A 21,401-nucleotide genomic window follows, 5' to 3' on the forward strand; every position below is an offset into this window, starting at 1 on the left:
AGAGAAAAAGTAAAATAATAATATGTTAAAATAAATTATGAAGTAAAGTTGAGAAATAAGTAATAAGGACTTGCTGAGCTAATAATTTAAATTGGAATACAAGAAGGGGAGGTGTGAGGAGGTCTGAGAAACAAGTTAAAGGAAAATAAGCAATTGAAATTTTATGTGTCTTTAATTGTTTTTAAGTTTTGTATTTTTGCATTTTTGTCATTTCTTTTTGTCTATTTTTGTTTTTGTTCTGTTACTGAAAATCCTAATAAATAATTCATTAAAAACAAACAAACATACGGCTTAGCTCCACCTCCCTGTTGGGACCGGCTGACTCAATCCAAATATGTAGTCTTGTGTGTGCATGTGCGCTGAATCATATAAGGGCAGAGTTAGAAGGAACCCTCAGGGTCATCCAGTCCAACCCCCTGCAATGCAGGAAGTGTGTGTGGGGGGGAGTTTAATTAAATTATAAGCCCCACCTCCCAATCTCCCTGCCCAGCGACCCCACTCCACCTAGCCTCCTAAAGATGCTTGATAAGAGAGTTACCCCCAAAATAAGCAGGAGAGTTACCCCCAAAATAAGCAAGCCAGGCTCCCTACATTTTAGGCAAGACCAGAGCAGTGACTCACGCAGAGAGAGAACGGGCGACCTCATCCGTCCTGCACATCTCTGCATTTGGAGCAGTTTGGAGCATTCAATTGTGCCCAGTGCAAAAGCGTGGAAAAACCAGTTCTCCCGCTCCGACGAATGATTCCAAGGATGCACACGAGCGCATCGTGCAGGGATGCAACAGGCAAACTCACTTTCCAGAGACAGATAGGTGCTTTGCATACCGATAGGGAGAAAAATCAGGCTATGGATGCACAAGCAGCTTTTGAACCCAGCCCCTCATTATCGACCCTGGGACAGCTAACTTTCATTTTGTTGCCAGCAGTGGGCTTAACCTCTGAGAATACATAGAGTGCAATACCCTCCAACATTTCTCGGATGATAATAGGGACGTCCTGTTTATTAATAATAATAATAATAATAATAATAATAATCTCCAGTCACTCTGACAATAAAAACATAACATTATAAAACTTCACTATGCAAGGCTGCCTTCAGAGGACATCTTCGAAAGGGTGTATATTCCTCCAAAGAAAATAGCGACGTCCTAAGGAAAATCAGAAACTGGGACGGCTTCTGAAAACCCGGGACTGTCCCTGGAAAATAGGGACGCTTGGAGGGCCTGTCAACCCCTTCTTGATAGGTGTGGGGCTTTTAAAATGACAACAATGTGAAGTTTAAGGGGAAATAATAGTCTCTGAGCATGCACAGAGTGATGCCCATTCGCAAAGAGACACTGGTTTTTAGAAGGTGTCTTAACCGATCATGGAGGAACGGCTGTTGGGGCTCGACAGAGCCTTTTCTGTGGTGGCTCCCATGTTGCAGAATCCCTCTCCGGAGAGGTTAAACTGGCTCCCTCTTCGCTCTCCTTCCAGCGACAGGCCAAGCCCTTGCTTGGAGAGGCCTTTGGACAATGGCGATTACTGGGCTGCTGGGCAGGGCAAACGGGATTTTAATTTCTGGTTTCAAATGCGCTGCGATGCGCTTTAATTATTGTTTTTCATTAACCTGCCCTTGTCACTTTGCATTTCCGAACGATGCTTTTCAAACGCTGCAAGCTTCCTCGAATCCCAAGGTGGGGGAGAGAGGGAGGCGTTACAGATCCCGGGAAGGGACCCCAGGGGTCATCTAGACCAACCCGCCGCAATCCAGGAATGCCGTGGAATAAGGATTGGGGTTGCATCTGTCTTTGGCGAACGTGGTAGACGAATCGTGGCGTATTTCGCACCCTCTACACTCCTGGGTTGATTTAGAGGCTGGATTGAGTGATCTGGTCATGCAATAAATTATTATTATTATTATTATTATTATTATTAACAGTGGAAAAGTGAAGCCAGGGTGGGGTTGGGCAGGGGGACGGATCCTGCAATGTGGGCTCTGGTCTCCAGGAGGGAAAAAAGGGGCTAGTTTTTGCAGAGGTCACCCATAAAAGAAGGAGGTTTGCAGGTTGTGGATTTGTGCATGTTTAGAAATACCCACTGAAAAGATGGTAAAAGTTGGGGGTGAGGAAGGCAGCAGGGAGGGACTAACCGCTTTCCTAGAGGAGACCGCAGGAGCAGAAAACTCTCTGCACATGTTTAGAGGCACGCACTGCCTTCTCTCTCCTGCCGCAGAGGCACTCTGCCCATGCCCAGAGGCACTCCCTCCCTAGAGGATACAGCAGAGCAGAAAACTCTCTGCACATGTTTAGAGGCGCACTCTGCCTTCTCTCTCTTGCCGCACTCTGCACATGCCTAGAGACACCCCTTTCTCAGAGGAGATGGCAGGAGCAGAAAACTCTCTGCACATGTTTAGATGTGCACTCTACCTCCTCTCTTCTGCCGCAGAGGCACTCCCTTCCTAGGGGAGACAGCAGCAGCAGAAAACACTCTGCACATGCTTTCAGGTACTCTTTACCCTCCCTCTCCTGCCACAGGGGCACTCTGCCCATGCCTAGAGACACCCCTTTCCCAGAGGAGACGGCAGGAGCCGAAAACTCTCTGCACATGCTTCCAGGTACCCTTTACCCTTCCTCTCCTGCCGCCGAGGCACTCTGCCCATGCCCAGAGGCAGCAGGAGCAGAAAGCTCTCTGCCCATGTGCAGAGGCCCCCTCTCTGCCTCTCGCTCCCCGCTGGCCTCTGCCGGCTGCTGCCCGGCCCGGCAGGCGGAGGCGGAGGCCGGGGCGGGCCGGTGGGGCTCAGCTGATGCAAGCGGGGGCCGCCGCCTATATAAGGCTCGGCGCGGCGCCTGCTCGGCACCTCCCTTCCCGAGCCCGGCTGTGCCTTTTCCATCTACAGTGGCGCCAGCACTGCGGAGCCCGAGCCTCGGTAAGGGGGAGCGACCGCGGGCCGGGCGGAGGGCTGCCGAGGGCCGGGTCCCCCCGATCCCCGGGCGCTTTTTGCAAAGCCGCGTCCTTTGCATTTGCAAAACGCGATTTGCAAAAACCAGAGACGACTGGATCTCCGTAGTTCTGCAATGGAAATGGGGGGGGGGGGGGAGAGAGAGAGAGAGAATGGTTGGGAAGAAGACTTCAGATGGGGGGGGTGAATGCCCCCCCCCAGCAAATAAATAAAGCAGGTCGGGAGTATTGCATTCCCCCCCCTCCCCGTTTGCAAACTCATTGCATGGCGCGCGCAGCTGAATCTGTCTTGTGTATGTGTGTTTTTAAGGGGGGGGGAGGGGTTTTGCAAGGGGAAAGGAAGGGGGAGGGGCTGGGGAGGCAGCCCTTCACCCCCCCAATATTCCCCTTTATTTCTTTTTTACCGTGTTTTGGTGCCCCCACTTATTTTTGCAAATGGGGGGGGGATTTAAAAATCGATGTTTTTCCTTTTGCAAACCTGATAGCATTGAAAAGGGCCGGATTGTGGTGTTGTTGTTGTTGTGTTGCAAGCCTGGGGAGGTGTGTTTGCGTGGAGGGGGTATCCGTTTCACGTCCCCCCCCCCCAGTAGTGAGCGATTCTTTTTCTCCTCCCCCATTTTACCTTCTTCCTCAATGCAAGAATAGAAAATGAACTCAGGCGAATGATCACGCCCCCCTCCCTTGCTATGCAGGATGTAGGGGTTTTTTTCCCTTAGGAAATAGTCCACCCCTCCTGGAAAAAAGGGGTGTGTATTTTTGCTGTGTTATTTCCACCCCCCCCCCAATTGCAGATTTTCAGAATAAAGTCCAGAGAGCGTTGGGTTTATTAGGATTTTACTGCAAATCTGCGAGTTTCAAAGTCTCTTCCATCTGCCCCACAAGATCAGCTGCAAAATATTATGTATGGTTTTCTGTGGGTCGACGCGGTGGGGGTGGAGAGGAAATATTAAAATTTTGTGCTGCTGGGGGGGGGGGAATATAACATTCCTCTCCTGCCAGTTCTCAGCTGCATCTAACTGCAACCACTGTTTAAATCTATGGGCAATGACCACTGATTTCAGTGGGTCTACTTGTGAGTAGGGCTTGAGTTGGCTGCATAATCCCTTCTTTGCAAAAGGCCTGTGTGTGTGTGTGTGTGTGTGTGTGTGTGTGTGTGTGGTGCCCACCCCCTTTGTACACCCCCCCCCCTTTTCCCTTCTTTCCCCGGGGCCTGTACTTCCAACATCTGCCTTCGCTCCAAGAATTTTGTCCCCCCCCCTTCCTTTGAAAAAAAAATAAAATAAAGCAAAACTTCTTTCAAATCATAAACAAGGAATGTTCTTCCTAAGCTTTGCATTGCATCACAAAGGGGCGAAAATCTGGTGCAACACAGAGAAAGAGAGAGGGAGATTGAGATATTTTTGTAATAAAGGCCTTATGTCGGAGAGGTTGGGAGCTGAATCTTAAACGCACAAACTATTATTACTGTGATTATGACGATGATTATGATTATTAAATATGAGGATTTCTGTGCAAAAGGGCCTCTGTTGTCAGAGAAAAATACTTGCCCCCCCCCTGGAAGCCCCCACTTCTTTGTGTGTTTGCAAAATCTCTGCTTGCGATTTTCTGTATTTCGGGACGCACTCTGCTCCTGTGTTGTGTTGTGTTGTGTTGTGTTGTGTTGTGTGTCATTTGCAAACCGCCGTTCTTATTTCTCCTTTTTCCAGGAGTCTGGTGCTTTGCTTTTAAATTTCCTTTGTCAAAAATGAGATCCCCCCCCCCCAAAAAATCCCAACAGCTATTTTATGGTTATGCACCCAGTGGTTGAATCTTGAACTTTTTAAAAAATAAAAATAAAGCCTTTCTCTTCTTTTCTCCCCTTTTACAGGGTCTCCATCGGCAGACCCGGACTAGCTTCACCCCAATTTTTTTTCCTTCTCCGCCCCCCTTTTCTTTTCTTTACTCCCCCCTCTTCATTTGCATCTTCAAAACCTCCAAAATGGTGCAGAAAAAAACAGAACTCAAAGGTTTCCACCGTTCCTTCAAGGTAAGATAGATTAAAACTCTTATTATTTAGCGGAAGTCGGATTGCGGAGTTAATGTGTCTGGGTTTTTTTAATGCCTTCTGAAAGTTGCTTCCGTTTTCTGTTTTTCCCTTTTTTTAAAAAAAGTTGTGTTTTTGCAATGCAATCCCAGGCATATGTAGGTATAAAGAAGCCCCATTGAATTCAATAGGGCTTACTCCCAGGTAAGTGGGCCTAGGCTTGCAATGCCTTTGTTGCTCATTGGGAAAAAAAATTATGGAGAGACTTACGTTGGGAATCAAAATATGTGCTGTGAAACTGTTTGCACTGAAACTTTTGCAGCATGTATATCCACTGTAAAAAGGCTTAATTATTTTTTTAAGCTGCATGCAAGCTTCTGAGCTACACAGGACTCCTAGTCGGTCAGGCGAGCTGACTCGGGATCCTGTGTGGCATAGGTGGTTTCCTCAGAGTAGTGGAAAATACTTCCTTAGTGGGTCTAACCCCGAAACTTTTGATGCTGCAGATATAATAGTAGCATATAATATATTAATAATCCTACTCACCCTTACTTAGAGATGCTAAGGATTGGACCACATTCTCCCTGCCCTCCGCCCCACCAAAAAGCGAGTTTTTGACCTTGTCCATCAAATTATAGAGGACCATCAGGACGTAAGGGTCTCTGCCCCGAGGAGATTACAATCAAAGGGGGGAAATCGGCACGGAGACGTAGCAGGTGGTTGGGGCCCGAGAGCAATAATACCTTTATTGTCAACGTACAACCTGAAATCAACCGACATAATAATGATTAAAAGGAACCCGACATAATAACAATTAAAAATAATAATTAATAATGATTTACAGCACCTTGTCGTAGGGTTTGTCTTGGTGGGTGTGCGTTGTCAGAAGCAATGCTTTAGCGACAAGTTGTGTTGCAGTTTCGGGCGTCTGCATGGAGCGCCGTACATTTTTACTTTTCTGAGTTGTGTGCGAGATTAATTTCTGCTTCCTAAGAGGAATTAATTTGCTGCTGGGTCGGCCTCCTAGAGAGAAGCCTTTGGCGCTTGCAAGCTCTTTTGAAAGAGAGAGCCGGGTGCTTGCATTTAATGAAGGCTTGCTTGCCGTTTCGCTGGTGCCCTGACATGCAATGGTGCTGGGGTTTTGTGTGTCTGTTTGGCTGAATGAGCAAAAAGAGGGTTGTGTCAGTTCCTTTGGCCGGAACGTGTGTTTAGGGAGACGGCCAGGGCCCGACTTCTGTGTTGTGCAAGTGCGTCAGGGAATCCTGTCCTTCCAAACTGGTTGCCTGAAATGTTTGGGAAGTGATGCAAGTCGTGTGTAGGCGCCGCCTCAATTTCCGTGATTTATGAGCCGATGGCAGTTGCCCAAAACCCTTTGGCAGGCTGGCTTGGTGGCGATGTGACCTCTCTGCTCCCCATAGGCAGGTTTCTAGTCCCCATGGAGGCAGCGACATCGCCTGCACGCTTTCTGCAATTCGTGTTGATCCTCAGATGCTCTCTGCTAGTTGCAGCCAGGTTTCTAGCCCTCATGGAGGCCGAGATGTTGTTGCTAGAGGTGTGTGCATTTGTGTAGCAATGGTTGCTTGTGCCCTGGTTGGACGCCTCCCAGGTTGAATAAATGAGGCCAAATTGGATAATGCCGTACAAGTGTTTTGTTTTTGTAATTCGCACGAAACAGGGTTATGGCTGGTCTGAGTCAGGATCCCGCATTGTGGCTCCAATTGTCTGAACTGCTGAGTGGCAGGTGACCTTTACCTTGTGAGATGACGGGTTCCTGCCACTCCGAAGGTTCAACACGGGCCCTGCGTTGGTTAGAGCCTGGTGCTGATATTGCCAAGGTTGTGGGTTCAGTCCCCGCCAGGGACAGCTGCTGGGCTGCACTCAATTTCAAGCAAAACACCCGGAAAACGCTCCCAATATTTTTGCCTTTCTTGAACAGACAAAAGGAGGGAGGAGTCCTGGGGCCAGACAGGCTTCCACGCCTGTCTCTACTGTCTTGTACCCATTTCACAGGCGGGATAGCTGAGTCCCGGTTGGTTGTTTGGCCCTGCAGATTAATTCCTCCCTGCAGGGCTGCCAGCTTGCGCTCAGAGTCATGGGGTTTGTCCCGTGATGCACCGCCTCCCTCCCTCCCTGTCTGGTTGCCGAGGGCTCTCCCTAATTATGGGATGCCGGCGTCCTGGTTGGCAGAGGCTGGGAGCCACGCGGGAGGGCTGGTCCTCTGCGGCTCGGAGCCAGACCGGTTGGGCAGGTCGGAAGAGAAGCTGGGACTCCCTCCGGGGAACAGGATCATAAGAGTTAGAAGGGGTTCCCGAGGGTCATCCAGTCCAACCCCCTGCAATGCAGGAATCTTTTGCCCAGCGTGGACCTCGAACCCGCAACCCTGGGGCTTCATTGCAGTTCAGGCCTGGGCTGGATTTGCCTTTTGGAGGTTGTGGCCTCTCCTTCCTTGGAGGTGTTCAAGCCCAAGGTCGGGTGGCCATCTGTCCTGGGTGCTTGAGCTGAGATCCCTGCATTGCAGCGGGTTGGGCTGGATGACCTTGAGGGTTCCCTTCCAACTCTGCGATTCCATGCTTTCCAGCAACTGGTCTTCAGGAGCCTTTCTAGCCTTCCTGGCTAGTAGCCTTGTCTGCCATGAAGTTACCTCATCCTGTTTTTTTAACCCTTCTGGGTTGGTGGGCACGACTGTCTCCTGCAGCAAGGAGTTCCATAGTTTTAACGGTGCACAAGAAGGGCTTTCCTCTGTCTGTCCCAGATCTCCCAGCTTTGTTGGGACGTCCGTAAGCGTCTGTGAGAGAGGGAGAAAAGCTTTTCACTCTTTTTTCCACGGTGGACGTAATCGTACAAACGTATGCTTGCTTCCCTCTTCTCCAAATTAAAAGGTTGCAAGATTTTTTGCAGCTGGAATAATCCTGCAAACATTGCAGACGAGTAGCCGTGTGGGTCAAGACAACACAGCCATGGGGGTCATCTGCTTCTCCGGTCATCGTTGCTGGGCTCCAGCTCCCAGTCGCCACCATAGCCCAATGGCCAGGGATGATGGGATATGTAGTTCTGCAAAACCCAGCAGTTCCCTTGGCCTGGAGCTGTTTCTGTACTGGGGTGGCGAGGCTCCCTATTATTTACTTTGTTTGTAGCCTGCCTTCTTTGTCCACTGAGCTCAAGGTGTCGCCGTTCCTGGTTCTGTTCAATTAATCACCCCAACAACCGTGCGAGGTAGGCCAGCCTAGCCAGAGCGGCGATTCCGACAAGAAAAGTGATCTTCCCAAAGGTTTTTGCTCTGTCCTTTCTCCTGCAAGAGGCCTGTCTTCTTCAGTCCTTTGTAGGTTTCGGAGCTGGAAGAGTTGAGTTTGTGGCTCAATGGAGATTCGAACCCAGGTCTCGCCTGCTCCAGCTGCGAGATACCGGTTTTGAAACTGTCCTCAGACTTCCAAAGTGAATCTGTGTGGCGTCAAGGTCGGGCACCGAGGAGTCTGCGCCTCCAAACCCTCACTGAACTTGCCGGCTGATCTCTGGAATATCTCTCGCTCAGCTTCAGCCTGCCTCGCAAGGTTGTTGTGAAGATTAAACAGGAAGCTGGTCCATGTAGCTCAGTATTAACGGCAACCAATTGGCAGTGCCTATCCGGTGCTTCCTAGTCAGAGATGCTGAGGACTCAGCCTAGGCTTTCTGCATGCAAATCTTCCCTGCATCGCAGCGGGTTGGAATAGATGACCCCCTGGTGTCCCTCAAAAATCTAGGATAACTATGGGGTGAGAGAGGGAACCTTTTTGTGGGTTCCACCAGCTGCCTCCATCCATGCCTCCAAATCTCCTATGTTCTTAACCCCATTCCCTGCCCTACAGCCAACCTCATGGGGTTTTCCGCCTGCAAATAACAGCTGCTCTTAGAAATAATCTTATTTTCGCTTCCCTCCCCAGCGCATGCTGAGATCCCGTACTCCATTCCTCCTTATGTAATGCAAAATCTTTACTTTGCAACTTAGAATGCGGGTGTGTGCCTCAAACGCCCAATTTTGCACGGGGCTTGACATGCCCCCCCCCCGTTGCGTTTCCTGCTAGTATTTTTCCAAGAGATTTCTTTCCAGGTGCCTTTCGGATTGGCGATGGTCGAAGCCTCCCGGCCACCCTGTGACTTTGCTTCCTAATCTCAAATTAATGCCCTTGCGCTTATTTTTAAACATGCCGACACGCGCGCGCGCACACACACACACACACACACACACACACAAGCCTGCACAATAGATTCCCTTGCATTTATTGCTTGTTGTGAAAAGCCTGGGTCCTTAAGTCGATTGCTGCACAACTCTCCAGTTTTAAAAGAGTGCAGTGCAGGGACTGTGTGCAGCCTCAGACCTGGGTTTGTGTGCGCACACAAGTGTGTGTTTCAGGGGGTGGAGGAAGGAGGCCGCTGAACGGAGGCGCGACAGGAGAGTTGCCTACAGTTCCCCCCCTTTTTGCACCCTGCGTTTTGCAAAACTCGCTTGCGGCCGGGTGATGTAACTTCTCCGAGGCCGGGAGGCCCCATGGAGGGATATTTGGCGCAGCGCGGGATGGGTTATGTAAGCGCATCTTGGGCTCTGCAGTCTGTGCGTTTGGTGCGCAAAGGCGCAAGGGAGTCGCATACGGGGAATTCCCAGACCCGGGTTTTGCAAAATCCAAAGTGGCAGGAGCAGAGAGGTTGAAGGAGAAACCCGGAAATGGGTCCTTGGGTTTTCCTGTTGTTGGTTTTTGCATTTTTTGAGGGATGGGTGGAAATTAAGCAGGCACAAAGGGGATCAGGGGTTGGCACAAGTAGAGTGGAAAATAATAAGTAATAATAATAATTTATACCCCCCTCCTCTAGTCTGGCTGGGTTTCGCCAGCCACACTGGGCGGCTCCCGACACATAGAAAAACACAAAAAAAGTCAAATATTAATAGCCGCCATCTTTTTTTAAAAAATGTTTTTATTAACAATTTCAACATAACAACATATCAAAACATTATTATTTTCTCCCCCTTTTCCCCCAGAGACTTCCCTCAGCAACTCTGATTTCTCAGCACATATTATTCTCTGCATGTTGTAAAATTATACCAATCCTTACATTATCTGTCTACCATGTTATCAATCAATACATTTGTGTATGTTTATTCAAAAACTGTCCAGGAGTCCAGCTCATTTTGTTTTGTTTTTTTAGTAATTTGTAAAAAGTTCCCATTCTTTTTTGAAAGTCACAGTTGTCCTTATCTCGCAGTTCGTATGTCAGTTTCGCCAATTCTGCGTAGTTCGTCAATTTCTCTTGCCGCTGTTCTTTATTAATAGCTGCAATCTAGTACTAAAAAGTCACAATGTGCCCAGCCTCGTGCATTGAGAATGGGTTAAAGGGGTGTGGGGAGAAGGCTGGCTTTCAAAAGAGGGTCTGGAGGTTAAGGCTGCGGATAGAATCATAAGCTGGAAGGGAACCCCAGGGGTCATCCAGCCCAACCCGCTGCGATGCAGGAATCTCAGGCCAAGCATCCATGACAGGTGGCCGTCATAGCTTTGCTTCAAAAACCTGCAAGGAAGGAGAATCTGCAACCTGTCGAACAGCTCTTACTGTCAGAAAGTTCTTCCTGAGGTTGAGTTGGAATCTCGTTTCTGGTCACGGGTTCGAGTCTTACCGTCCGGAACAGGAGGAAACTAGCTTGTTCTCTGCTAAGGACCAAGGCAACAGAGGGGTGTGTTTGTGTTCAGAGAGCTTGAACGAAATATTTCTCTCTCTACTGTGGGAAGCGCCTGCCTCCTTCACCTGAGTAGGTTTCATAATAATCGGGAGGACAGCCTGTCTATCCAGGCTGCGGGTTCAAAAGGCGCCGCTTGTGATAAGGCTGCTGCTCCCTCCCTTTTTTGGGCCTGGAAAGAGATGGGGGTGGATTTGGTTTGTGGTCAGGGGGTGCTAATAATGGGGTTCCCCCCAGGGGGAAGAGTTGCTTGAGCGCGTGCAGAGAGCACTCAAGGAGCAGGCTTGGAAACTCAGATATGGAAGCCAGGCGCCAAATCTTAAACTCGGGTTTCCTTTTGGGTAAAAGGAATTCCAGGTTGCCTTTTTGGGGCTAGAGGACTCAGAAAATGCGCCTGACTCGGAGTTTCAAACGCTGGTTTTGCTGCTGGTGCTGGTCCGGCTGCGACAACGTGGAGATACCTGGGCGCCATTTGGAAACCTCTGCTTTAAGAATCTAAGAGATTCTTAGAAGACTTGAGTAAATGCTTGAACTATTTGAAAAGCAATTGTAATAAACAGATTACGCTGGTAGGACTGCAAGACGAAGTTCTGTAAGGAGGGTTATGTCAAATATTGCAAGTTGATGATAATTAAAAGTAATAGAGAAATTAAGAAATGCAGAATAATAATAATAATAATAATAATAATAATAATAATAATAATAATAATAATTTTATTATTTATACCTCGCCCATCTGGCTGAGTTTCCCCAAGTGATAAAGAACGGAAAATCTTCAGAGGTTGTTGGCGGGAGTCTAAAATATTGTATAAGATAAGAACTTGTGTTCAATGACTGTTGGAAATGATATGTTAAAGAATTAATAAAAATGTATTTAAAAGAAAAGAAAACCTCTTTTTTAGTCCACACTCAATGCCGTTTCCATTTCCGCTGTGTGTGTTTCTCCGCCTTACGAGTGAATTGTCGTAAGAGGAAGCCTTGGTCAAGCAATGTAGCTGAGATCGTTGAATTGTCTCGTCGGAAGGGACCCCAGCGGTCATCTAGTCCAACCCCCGCCCCCTGGCGAATAGACATTCTGTTGCAGTGACTACAACCTAGGTTTAAGGTGCCCATCTTAGATAGTTGAGTTTCTAACACGCGGGGGGTGGGGGGGTGGCCCTCCTACAAAGAGATGTTAAGGATTGAGGGGTGACTAGATGACTCTTGGGGTCCCTTCCAGCTGTTCCCCGATTCTTCAAAAGGCGTTGTTCCCTGAGCTGCTCCTCTTCTACCTTCAAGGTACTAAATATAGAATGTGGAATTGAGGAGCCTGGATGAGAGCGCTGTTGGTTAGCGCATGGCGCTGATAATAACGCCAAGGTTGCGGGTTCAATCGCCGTCTGGGACAGCATTGCAGCGGGTCAGACTAGATGATCCTGAGGGTGCCTTCCAGCTCTTAATATTCCATGATTCTACTCCTTAATATAAATGCTGGGGGGGGGGGGTTTCAAAGTCCATTTGCCACACGCACCCCACCTCTGTGGTACAACCCAGAAAGGACTCTGCCACATGCTGTTTTAATAATAATAATAATAATAATAATAATAATAATAAATTTATTTATACCCCGCCCATCTGGCTGGGCTTCCCCAGCCACTCTGGGTGGCGTCCAACAAAATATTAAAATACCGTAATGCATCAAACATTAAAAGCTTCCCTAAACAGGGCTGCCTTCAGATGTCTTCTAAAAGTCTGGTGGTAGTTCTCTTTGAAATCTGGTGGGAGGGAGTTCCACCACCGAGAAGGTGTGCCACCACCGAGAAGGCCCCCTGCCTGGTTCCCTGTAACTTGGCTTCTTACAGTGAGGGAACCGCCAGAAGGCCCTTGGCGCTGGACCTCAGTGTCCGGGCAGAACGATGGAAGTGGAGACGCTCCTTCCGATATATAAATGCGCAGCTCAGGTCCAGGAGAGGCTTAGTGCGCAGCTCAGGTCTAGCAGACGCCTCCTGTGTTTTCTGGTTGTCTCTGCAAGCTTCTCGCCTCGCCCTGCCCTGCTGTTCCCAAACAAGCAGTCTCCTCCCTGCTCATTATGGGCTGGATCCCCAGCTATAGCCGGTGGGGCAGCGTTCCGGCCAGGTCTGGTTAAGCTACCCTGTGTTCTCCTCCCTGTTGGCCTCCTTTTGCGGCCTCCACCAGTCACACCTGTCCACGGCGGCTGTGTACTGGGGAAGAGTCAGGTTCCTGGTTTTGTTCTCCCTCGCCAGGCTGTCGCGCAGCAGGGAAGGAACTGGTTTGAGCACTTTCAAGGGAGTTGGCTCCTGCAAAGCTGCAATTGCAGGTTGCTAAGTTTCTAGTCCACAAGAAAAGTTCAAATTACTTTTTATTTTTTGCATCAACCAGTTGCGTCTGGGTTGAACGACACACAGAAGCTGCCTCTGGAAAAGCAAAACCAGCCCCTAAGTGGCAAAGGTTTTTTTTTAAATGTACAAAATTTGGGCTGCCTGACTGCGCCCATTAAATATTGTTGACCTAAAGGGAGCAGGCAGGCAAGGTTTTCTGCACTTGGGTAGCTGGCCAGAAAAAGTTGGCGTCGATGTTGGCTGCCTTTTAAGAAGCTGGCAGCTCAGGTCTAGCAGAGGCCAAATGTGCAGCTCAGGTCTAGCAAATGCTTTTTACTGAATACTGAAAAGCAAATGCTTTTTACTGAATATGCACCTCAGGTCTAGGAGAAATAGAATGTGCAGCTCGGGTCTAGCAAATGCTTTTTACCGAATATGCACCTCAGGTCTAGGAGAGGCTAACTGTGTAGCTCAGGTCTAGCAGACCCCTAGTACCCCCCCGGAAAATTCTTACCACCATTCCCCCCTTTAATTCTGGCTTGGATATGACTTTTCCTCTCCCTCCCCCTTTCCTTCTCTACTCCCAGGGCCAGAACCCGTTTGACATCGAATTCTCCCAGTCCACTCACCTGGATTCTGTCTTCAACTTCGAATGCCCCTCTCGGCCCGGTGAGCACCGCCGTTTTAATTCTGTTTTGGGATCAGGAGGAAGAAAATCAGTTCCTGAACTGGGAATTGTCCTAGGTTTACGCCTCTTGAAATTCAGACAATTTGATGGAGGGCCTCTATTCTGGGTGGCGCCGTGGGTTAAACCACAGAGCCTGGGACTTGCCGATCAGAAGGTCGGCGGTTCGAATCCCCAAACGGGGTGAGCTCCCGTTGCTCGGTCCCTGCTCCTGCCAATCTAGCAGTTGGAAAGCACATCAAAGTACAAGTAGATAAATAGGTACCACTCTGGCGGGAAGTTAAACGGCATTTCCATGCGCTGCTCTGGTTCGCCAGAAGCGGCTTAGTCAAGCTGGCCACATGAGCCAGAAGCTGTACGCCGGCTCCCTCGGCCAATAAAGCGAGATGAACGCCACAACACCAGAGTCGGCCACGACTGGACCTAATGGTCAGGGGTCCCTTTACCTTTTTACCTCTATTCCAGGGATTGTGAACTGCAGGGGAGAGGAGTGCGGCCCCCGAGACCTCTCCTTCTGGCCCTCATAACTCTCCCATTTATTGCGTTCAGAATGCCACCTTTTTCCTCTAATCTGGCGTTCATGGTTTCCTCCCCATCCTGTGAGGTGGGTTCAGTTAAGAAGCGGTGGCTGGCTTTGTGAACAGGTGTCGGGATTTGAACCCTCGTCTTGACCCAGAGTTTCCCAAATTTGGGTCTCTGTTTTTGGACGACAGCTCCCATCATGCCCAGCTAGCAGGACCAGTGGTTGGGGGTGACAGGAATTGTAGTCTGGGGACCCAAGTTTGGGAAACTGCTCTAACCACTGTGCAGCACTGCCCTACTGTACAAAAGTGAAGCTTTTATTAATAGCCCCGCCCACATTTGCCCATAGCCCCGCCCACAGCTGTCATGTGGAACAGCTTCCCCACCCTGGTCTTAACTCCTGTAATGGAGCCTCCATTTTCAAAGAGAGTCTACCTTGAAATATAAGCCGCTGGCTGTTTCATGCAAAATGCAAAGTTTAAGGGCGACTTCAGAACCCAGCACGCCTCTGGCTTTAGGGATTGTTGCGTGCCTGGTCCTGGGTTCAAATGCTGCTTTTAACTGTGATTCTCCTCCCCCCCCAAAATCTCGTGGAACAGACATGCCTTCGAGTCAGCCCATCGACATCCCCAACGCGAAGAAACGGAACAAAAAGAAAAAACGCTGTCGGGCCACGGATAGCTTCTCCGGAAGGTTTGAAGGTGAGCCGCTCAAGTTGCTAGTCCCCAGCGTTTATTCTCAAAATCCTTCCCTTTGCAGCAAAATGTTTTCCGCTCAGTCCTTGTGAGAGGGGCTGTGTCCACAAGAAGCCTGCAGGAAGAGGGTTGCAGGAGAGATGTGTGTTTTATTTATCCAAAGGAGATGGATTAGACCAGGAGAACTTGGTTCTCAAGCAGTTGTTGGACTACAACTCCCATCATCTCAAACTAGCAGGACTGGCAGTCAGGGATGATGGGAATTGTAGTTGAAAAACAGCTGGAGATCCACGTTTGGGAAACCCTGGATTAGACTCTTGCGTTTAGGGAAAGGTTGGTGTAGACTGCACTGAGCTGGATGAGACCCAAAGGTGTGACGCTGTTTGAAGGAGACCTTCCTTTTTAAACCAGCCTGTTGGTTCAGAATCATGAGGTCTAGCACCTTGTTTTATTTTTGCAGGAACGGTGAGAGGCAATGAGGGCTAGAACTTTAAACCGGCAGGGACTGCAGCTACTGGCTATTTTACTATTAGGCGGTCTGTCAGTATGCTTTTTGTTGTTGTTGATGTTCTGTAATGTGTTTTGAATGTTAAAGGGTGGCATGTAAATTGAAATAATAATGACAGCAACAACAACAATGATGATGATCTGTAATTTGAGGAGCAGCAGGGAGAGGCGCCTGCAAAATTCAGGCAAAGATGGACTATGTCAAATCAACAAAGCCATCAGTGAAAATAAGATGATCTGGTGCTTGGGGTTTTGTGTTTTTTTTTTTGAAGAATGGAAGCCTTTTCCGGATCATTTGGAGAAATACGGCAGCACAAAGCATCCGTGATCAGGATTCGAACTATGAGCAGCAGAAAGAACGAACGATGATTGCGCTACGGCTGTGTTAAAAAAGAGGGGAGACAGGCAAAGGGAGCGGGGAGATAAGAAAAACATCACAGAAAATGAGATGGGAAGTTGGCGATACAAAAAGAACATTTTTTAAATATATATTGGACTTTTATGTGGAATTTTTGGAATATAAACAGAGTTTTTGGAATAAACAAAGTTCGGGCAGCGAGGCAGGGAATAGCACTTTGATTCCCCCCATAATTCTCTTGTTTCCTTGTCTTTCTCTCTCTCTCTGTGTCTCCTCCGTCCCCCCCAAAACTTCAGACGTTTACCAACTCCAAGAAGAGGTCCTGGGGGAAGGCGCTCATGCAAAAGTCCAGGCCTGTGTGAACCTCATTACCAACAAAGAGTATGCAGTGAAGGTAAGGGGGCTTGGGGACTTTGGAGTTTGAGCCCCGGGTCAGGCAAGAGATTCTTGCATGGCAGCGGGTTGGGATGGATGACCCACGGGGTCCCCGCCAGCTCCACAAATCTGTGATTCTCACAGAGGCTGGCCGGATGCCCCAAGCAGGATTCTCTCCCCTCCCGCAACTGCATTGTGTTTTGGGTGTGAGATGGTTGTGTTGCGCTTTTACTGGTGCCTATTATGGCTGCCTCTGACCGCAGAGGTGCAGAGCATAGCCAATTGTGGCTGCCGGCCATTGATAACCCTCTCCTCCAAACCCTCTTTCGAAGCCGTCCACCTCCTGTGGCAAGGAGTTCCACAGGTCCTGCGTGAAGGTCTTCCCTGGGCCAAAATTGGTGTGCGTGTGTGTGTGTCAGGAATTTCCAGTATGAAACGTCTGCGGTAGTGTTTTCCCAGTTGGTGTGGTTAGCCGGGATTTGGAGGGGGGGGGAGAGAGAGAGAATTAAAGAAATTCTTCACAGGTAGGTCTTCACAGGTAGGTTGAGGGGTGATATGATAGCCATGTTCAAATATATAAAAGGATGTCACATAGAGGAGGGAGAAAGGTTGTTTTCTGCTGCTCCAGAGAAGCGGACACGGAGCAATGGATCCAAACTACAAGAAAGAAGATTCCACCTAAACATTAGGAAGAACTTCCTGACAGTAAGAGCTGTTTGACAGTGGAATCTGCTGCCAAGGAGTGTGGTGGAGTCTCCTTCTTTGGAGGTCTTTAAGCAGAGGCTTGACAACCATATGTCAGGAGTGCTCTGATGGTGTTTCCTGCTTGGCAGGGGGTTGGACTCGATGGCCCTTGTGGTCTCTTCCAACTCTAGGATTCTTTGTGCTGTTGGAATAGGAGCAAGGACAATTGGAGCTCAGGCGCTTTCCTCCACATTTGGTGGGAGTGTCCCAAAATCCAACTATTCTGGACAACAACCATACGAGAAATAAGTAAAATAACCAAGAAAGTATTGGAAATCACCCCAGAATTGGCCTTACTAAACATCTTCCAAGACAATAATGCCCATTTACACCACAAAAAACTCATAACCCACCTACTTTCAGCAGCCAGAAACGCCATAACCAGACATTGGAGAGACCTGTCAGGAGTAAGCATGGACCAATGGGACCAAATAGTATGGGAAACAGCCCTACTAGAAAAATTAACCAAAAAACTGAAACTGATACAGGGACAAATAGAAGAAGACACCTTCACCCCGGTATGGCTCCCCTTTATCACACACACACAGCCCAACAAGACAGTGACAAAAATTCACCAACAGCATACAAATCAATATGGCTAACCTGATCCAAAACACCCGCCCACCCCACTCACACGTGAAAACAAAGACCACTGCAGCCAGCCACAAAGGAACAGCCACACCCTGGGCCAGGCATCCCCAAACTCAGCCCTCCAAATGTTTAGGGACTACAATTCCCATCATCCCTGACCCCTGGTCCTGTTAGCTAGGGATGATGGGAGTTGTAGTCCCAAAAACGTCTGGCGGGCCGAGTTTAGGGGCGCCTGCCCTTAGGCCAACCCCAACCTCTCTCGCCACCAAAGGAACACAAGTGAACAGCAAAGAACCTGCACAAGCGACGCTGACACCAAACCCCACATACTGTATATTAAGTAAAATACAGTGGTGCCCCGCAAGACGAACGCCTCGCAAGACGGAAAACCCGTTAGACGAAAGGGTTTTCCGTTTTGGAGGTGCTTCGCAAAACGAATTTCCCTATGGGCTTGCTTCGCAAGACGAAAATGTCTTGCGAGTTCCTGCGGGGTTTTTTCCCTCCCCCCCCCTTTTCCTAAGCCCTAAGCCGCTTATCAGCTGATCTGCTAAAAGCCGTTAAAACCGCCAATAGCGCTAATCCGCTAAGCTGTCAATGGGCTTGCTTCGCAAGACCAAAACACCGCTATACGAAGAGCCTCGCGGAACAGATTAATTTCGTCTTGCGAGGCACCACTGTAGAAACATCGCCATCCGACCCCCCCCCTCATCTTCCCCACCCACCTCTTTCCCTAATATCTCAACAAATGAAACTGATTTGTAAAAATGTTACATGGAGAAAGGAAAGTACGAGAGAGAGAGGCATTGCACACACTTTTGTAAATCAAGAAAATCTTTAATAAAAATACATTAAAAAAACAAACAAACTCGGGCGCTCTTAGCATTCGGCTTTAAGAAATGCCCATGGATTTGAGTCTCGTGAGAGAGGAAGGAAAGTTTTTCTCTATTCGCTGGCGCCGCGTCTGCCACCCTGTTGCAATCGCTTCCTTGTTTTCCTCTGCGGACCCCTGCCTCTTTTTTCACCACCCACCCCAAAGAAGAAATTTCTCTCTGCAGTCTTGCACGAGGCTGTTTTTTTCCAGCGCATGGGAGATGCAGAGCGAGGGAGGGCGGGCGGTGGTGGCAAAACTGGCGTCGTTTTATGGAGGCAGAAGTTGGGGAGGGCCGAGGTTGTGACCTGCCTGGGCCGGAGGGGAGGAGAACAGCTGCTGGTCTGGCGCTGGCATCACGCCCCCCCCTCGCCCCCTTCCTTTTCATGCGCAGGAGGGAGAGGAACAAGCAGGCCTTTTCATTGGGGTTTGGCTGCAAAGTGGCATCTCGGGGCGAGGAGAAAAGTTTAGAGCTCCGTAAATAATCCGATTCTCGCTCCTTATGACTGTGGGTTTGGGGCTGCAGCAGTGATGGCAGCTCCCAAAATGAACCCCCTCACCCCTTTCCGGAGCCAGATTTTGGGTGCAGATGGGGATATAATAATAATAATTCAATTTGATTCCCTCCCCCTCTTTCTTTTTTCCCTTTCTCCTCCTGTGATGAGGCTGTATTTTAATGTTTTAATGTTGTATTTTAATCTTGTTTTTAAGTTGTATTCATTCAATTTGTTTTTATTATTGGTTGTTAGCAGCCCTGAACCCGGCCTTGGCTGGGGAGGGAATAATAATAATAATAATAATAATAACAACAACAACAACAACAACAACAACAACAACAACAACAACAACAACGTATTACAGTAGTACCTCGTTGTGAGTCTGCCCTGTTTAGTGTCCATTTCGTGGAACGTCCACGGCAAACCCAGAAGTACCGGAACGGGTTACATCCGGGTTTGCTGCTCGCACATGCCTGCTAAATCATGCTTCATGCATGTGCAGAAGCGCAAAACCGCTCACGCGCATGCGCGGAGCGGCGCTTTGTTGAGCGTTTGGGGCTCTGGAACGGATCCTGAATCAAAACAAGGTACCACTGTATTTATAGCCTCCCCATCTGGCTGGGTTTCCCCAGCTACTCTGGGCGGCTTTTAACAAAATATTAAAATACAGTAATGCATCAAATATTAAAACCTTCCCTAAAGAGGGCTGCCTTCAGATGTCTTCTAAAAGTCTGGTGGTAGTAGTTCTCTTTGACATCTGGTGGGAGGGCGTTCCACAGGGCGGGTGCCACCACCGAGAAGGCCCTCTGCCTGGTTCCCTGTAACCTCGCTTATCGCAGGGGGGGAACCGCCAAAAGACCCTCGGCGCTGGATCTCAGCGTCCGGGCTGAATTATGGGGGTGGAGATGCTCCTTCAGGTATACTGGGCCTTTGAGGCCGTTTAGGGCTTTAAAGGTCAGCACCAACACCAATATAAAATGCACATATTCCCTCTCTCGTCTTAAGAACTTTGGGTTGAGTGAAAACGAACACGGGTGTTTTTCATTTTACAATTTTTATTTTGCGTTGCGGACAGTTGGTCAGCGTTTCCCAAACTTGGGTCTCCAGCTGTTTTGGGGCTACGATTCCCATCATCCCTGACCGCTGGTCCTGCTAGCTAGGGAGGGTGGGCATTGTAGTGCAAAAACAGCTGCAGGCGTGATCTTCTGAAATATTGCGCTAGGTACTTTGTGTCTCTTCGAAGTCTGATTTTAGAAGGGGAGAGAGAAGCAATTTTGGGGGGGTATGTGCATGGGGGGGAATGCTCTCACAAAAGCAGCCACATTCGAGCTGTTTGACAGTGGAATTTCCTGCCAAGGAGTGTGGTGGAATCTCCTCCTTTGGAGGTCTTTAAGCAGAGGCTTGACAACCATATGTCAGGAGTGCTCTGATGGTGTTTCCTGCTTGGCAGGGGGTTGGACTCGATGGCCCTTGTAGTCTCTTTCAACTCTAGGATTCTATGATTCTATGATTCTACACACCCCTAAGCACATTCATAGAATTGTAGAGTTGGGACCCCCGAGGGTCATCCAGTCCAACCCCCTCCAATGCAGGGATCTCGGTTCAAGAACTCCTGACAGATGGCCAGCCAACCTCTGCTTAAATACTTCCAAGGAAGGAGAGTCCGCCACCTTCCATCCATTGTCAAACAGCTCTTACTGTCAGAAAGTTTTCCTGATGTTTAGTCAGAATCTCCTTTCTTGTAGCTTGAAGCCATGGGTTCGCATCCCGCCCTCTGGAGCAGGAGAAAACAAATTGTGTATGTGTGTACGCACACAGATAAAGCAATAGACAAGACATTTATTTTCTCACCTTAGGAACATTAACTTTTGTAGTGACAGATGAAAATTAAAAGACGGGAAACTAAATGCCCCCCCCCCCCCCGGTGAAATAACAAAGCCCAGTGAAAGAAAGAAAGAAAGAAAGGAAAGAAAGAAAGACGAGAATAAAAGTCTTTACATTAAGAGAGAATATTGGTGTTGCTGGATTTTCAAGCGTCGTTTCCTGTTTGCCAGGCTTGTCTCAAAAATGATGGCTTCACTGTCCATATGTAATGAAGGAATTTCAAATTATATGTAAAGTGTCTGGAAGTTCTAGTCCTCGTTAAAATCTCAAAAGATGCTCAATTTTCTCCATTATCACTGTATTCCAGAGTGGTGGGACTGAGTGCCCGGTGTAAGATTTTGGGCTGTTTCCCATTGGGTTGCAATTCCTATTTGAGCTGCTTAGATTTTAAGGACATTTTCTTGATCTGCGATTGTAGGCGTGAAAAGCAAAATAGGTTTTTTTTTTTTTTTTTTTTTTTTGAGGCTGGAGCAAAACAAGGAAGTCCCTGGATGAGCCCAAGAATGTCTTCGTAAAATGCTTTTTTGAAAAGGAAACAGCTGCAAAGGGAACAGATGTGTTTTGCAAAAAATAAAAAAAATTAAGGAAGTGGTGATTGGGGGCTGGTGTGTTTATGGTGCCTAACTGGGAGCAATTCCTTTGCTGCGGAAAATTTTCTGTTGCTTCGTGGTATGACCTTAGCTTGAGAGAGGCTGA

At 48.5% G+C, this 21,401-nt stretch overlaps 1 protein-coding gene across 1 annotated transcript in view; it reads left to right on the plus strand.

Moving 5' to 3' along the window:
• Positions 1-2,788: 2,788 nt before the first annotated feature.
• The window catches only part of MKNK2 (MAPK interacting serine/threonine kinase 2), a 43,854-nt gene continuing 25,241 nt past the window's right edge, over positions 2,789-21,401 (plus strand). Inside the window, exons 1-5 of the mRNA XM_081846290.1 lie at positions 2,789-2,908; positions 4,808-4,966; positions 13,567-13,648; positions 14,786-14,887; positions 16,043-16,140. Of these exons, the coding sequence (XP_081702416.1) occupies positions 4,919-4,966; positions 13,567-13,648; positions 14,786-14,887; positions 16,043-16,140 (330 nt within the window). The 5' untranslated portion in view covers positions 2,789-2,908; positions 4,808-4,918. The remainder of the gene's footprint in view (positions 2,909-4,807; positions 4,967-13,566; positions 13,649-14,785; positions 14,888-16,042; positions 16,141-21,401) is intronic.

The sequence above is a fragment of the Podarcis erhardii genome, assembly GCF_964252035.2.
Source record: "Podarcis erhardii genome assembly, chromosome: 18".
Lineage (NCBI taxonomy): Eukaryota > Metazoa > Chordata > Lepidosauria > Squamata > Lacertidae > Podarcis > Podarcis erhardii.